General features: G+C 31.3%; 1 protein-coding gene across 1 annotated transcript in view; it reads right to left on the bottom strand.

Moving 5' to 3' along the window:
* LOC117178728 (zinc finger MYM-type protein 1-like) overlaps positions 1-1,113 on the bottom strand; it is a 2,297-nt gene extending 1,184 nt beyond the window's left edge. The window contains exons 1-3 of the mRNA XM_033370159.1: positions 889-1,113; positions 654-758; positions 438-533 (exon numbers count right to left, since the gene is read on the bottom strand). Coding sequence (XP_033226050.1) covers positions 438-533; positions 654-758; positions 889-1,066 — 379 coding nt within the window. The 5' untranslated portion in view covers positions 1,067-1,113. The remainder of the gene's footprint in view (positions 1-437; positions 534-653; positions 759-888) is intronic.
* Positions 1,114-1,543: the final 430 nt, after the last annotated feature.

The raw sequence follows: 1,543 nt of genomic DNA, 5'->3' as shown, positions 1-1,543 counted from the left end.
TGGAAGCATGTTTTGATGTATTATCGTTCAGAATGACGTCATCATCTGAAACCAAATATGGATATTTTTAACAATTCGATTAATGTCACAGATGTCATCAAATATATCCAGTATTCCACCCATAGATAAATAATGTTTCAACTCAATAAAAAATTCCAATTTTTTGCTGCATAAAATTCCATTGTTCGAAAAGTATTTCAAGTTTTTCACGATAAGAAAAAACCTAATAAATCTATTGCAAAAATATTCAAATATGAATTTGAGGATTTTTCTATGATTTTCTTAAAGGTTATACAAATCAATATATGTTTTCCGTGTATCTCCTTTTTGTTGAGAACATGAATTAAAAGCAATATCAGTACATTTATATCAACTGATGTAATATCTACTTTTATTAAAATGTACAAATTATCATCAGAAAAATATGAAATATATACCTGCTACTGAATCTTGTAACGATTCGTTACTATCTCGGTATTTCTCAGTTGGTTCTGAATTGTTTTCTGTCAAACTTTCGCACACGTTATCGCACTCTGTAAAGATTCGAAATAATAATTTTTGACATAAGCCCGAAAACAGGAATTACACATAGACAGAAAAACCTATTCAAACATTTTCACTATTACTCTACATTAAACGGGTGTAACTTTTACCTCGTTCTACTGAATTATATTCCCGATTATAACTCGATCGTTCTCCTTTGTTTTCAGTCGATTTTGAACAGTCATTCAATGAATTTCGACGCAATTCATTGGAACCTGCAAACATAACCTCATAATTAAATTGTAAACAATATATATTTAATAATACATTAATTAAAGTTAGTAATTTCACGCAACAAAACATAGGAATTATACATTTAATGGTATAATAATATTTAAAGCTCACCTCGTTTTTCAGAATACTCTTCATTTGTGTCATGAACGCATTTCTCATCAATTTGTTTTTCTTTGAAAAAAGAATCGAGTTTACGAGTTTTCTGCAACGCTTCTTGTTCTTTTTGTGATTTTTCGGCCGCTCGCTTTTTATATGCAGCGCCGCTCAATTTTTTTCGATAATCATTCATTTCAATGCGTCATATTTTCCTGTTCTGATTAATAAACACTGTTTTTCCGAAATTGGCACCACGAGGTGGTGAATTTGAATTTGGTTTGGTGGTGTTTGAATTTCTACTGCGCAATGCATAAATAAAGGGATACTGAGTTAACTGACAACATTTTTTGAATGGATCATACTGTAAAATTGTACTATCAGGTAAGCAGTCTAAATTAACAAAAATGCATAATTGATTTAGCTTTTGCTGTTCTGAGATTAGAATGACATATTTGCAACAAAATTTTAAATTACCAAGAAATTACCAATATTTTTCCCACAATTTGCCGCCCCCCCCCCACTCCTTCCAAAAATTTGCCGCCCTGGGCAGTTGCCCATAAATGCCCATGCGTAAATGCAGCCCTGAATATAAGGGTGTTTTCATACCTCAAACACCCAAGTATGGAAATTATCATTTCTTAGTAACTAAAGTCACTAGGTAATTTTTATT

Source organism: Belonocnema kinseyi, chromosome 8 (assembly GCF_010883055.1).
Source record: "Belonocnema kinseyi isolate 2016_QV_RU_SX_M_011 chromosome 8, B_treatae_v1, whole genome shotgun sequence".
Taxonomy (NCBI): Eukaryota; Metazoa; Arthropoda; class Insecta; order Hymenoptera; family Cynipidae; genus Belonocnema; species Belonocnema kinseyi.
The sequence above is the reverse complement of the archived record's forward strand: the minus strand, read 5'-3'. Positions and strand labels throughout refer to the sequence as shown.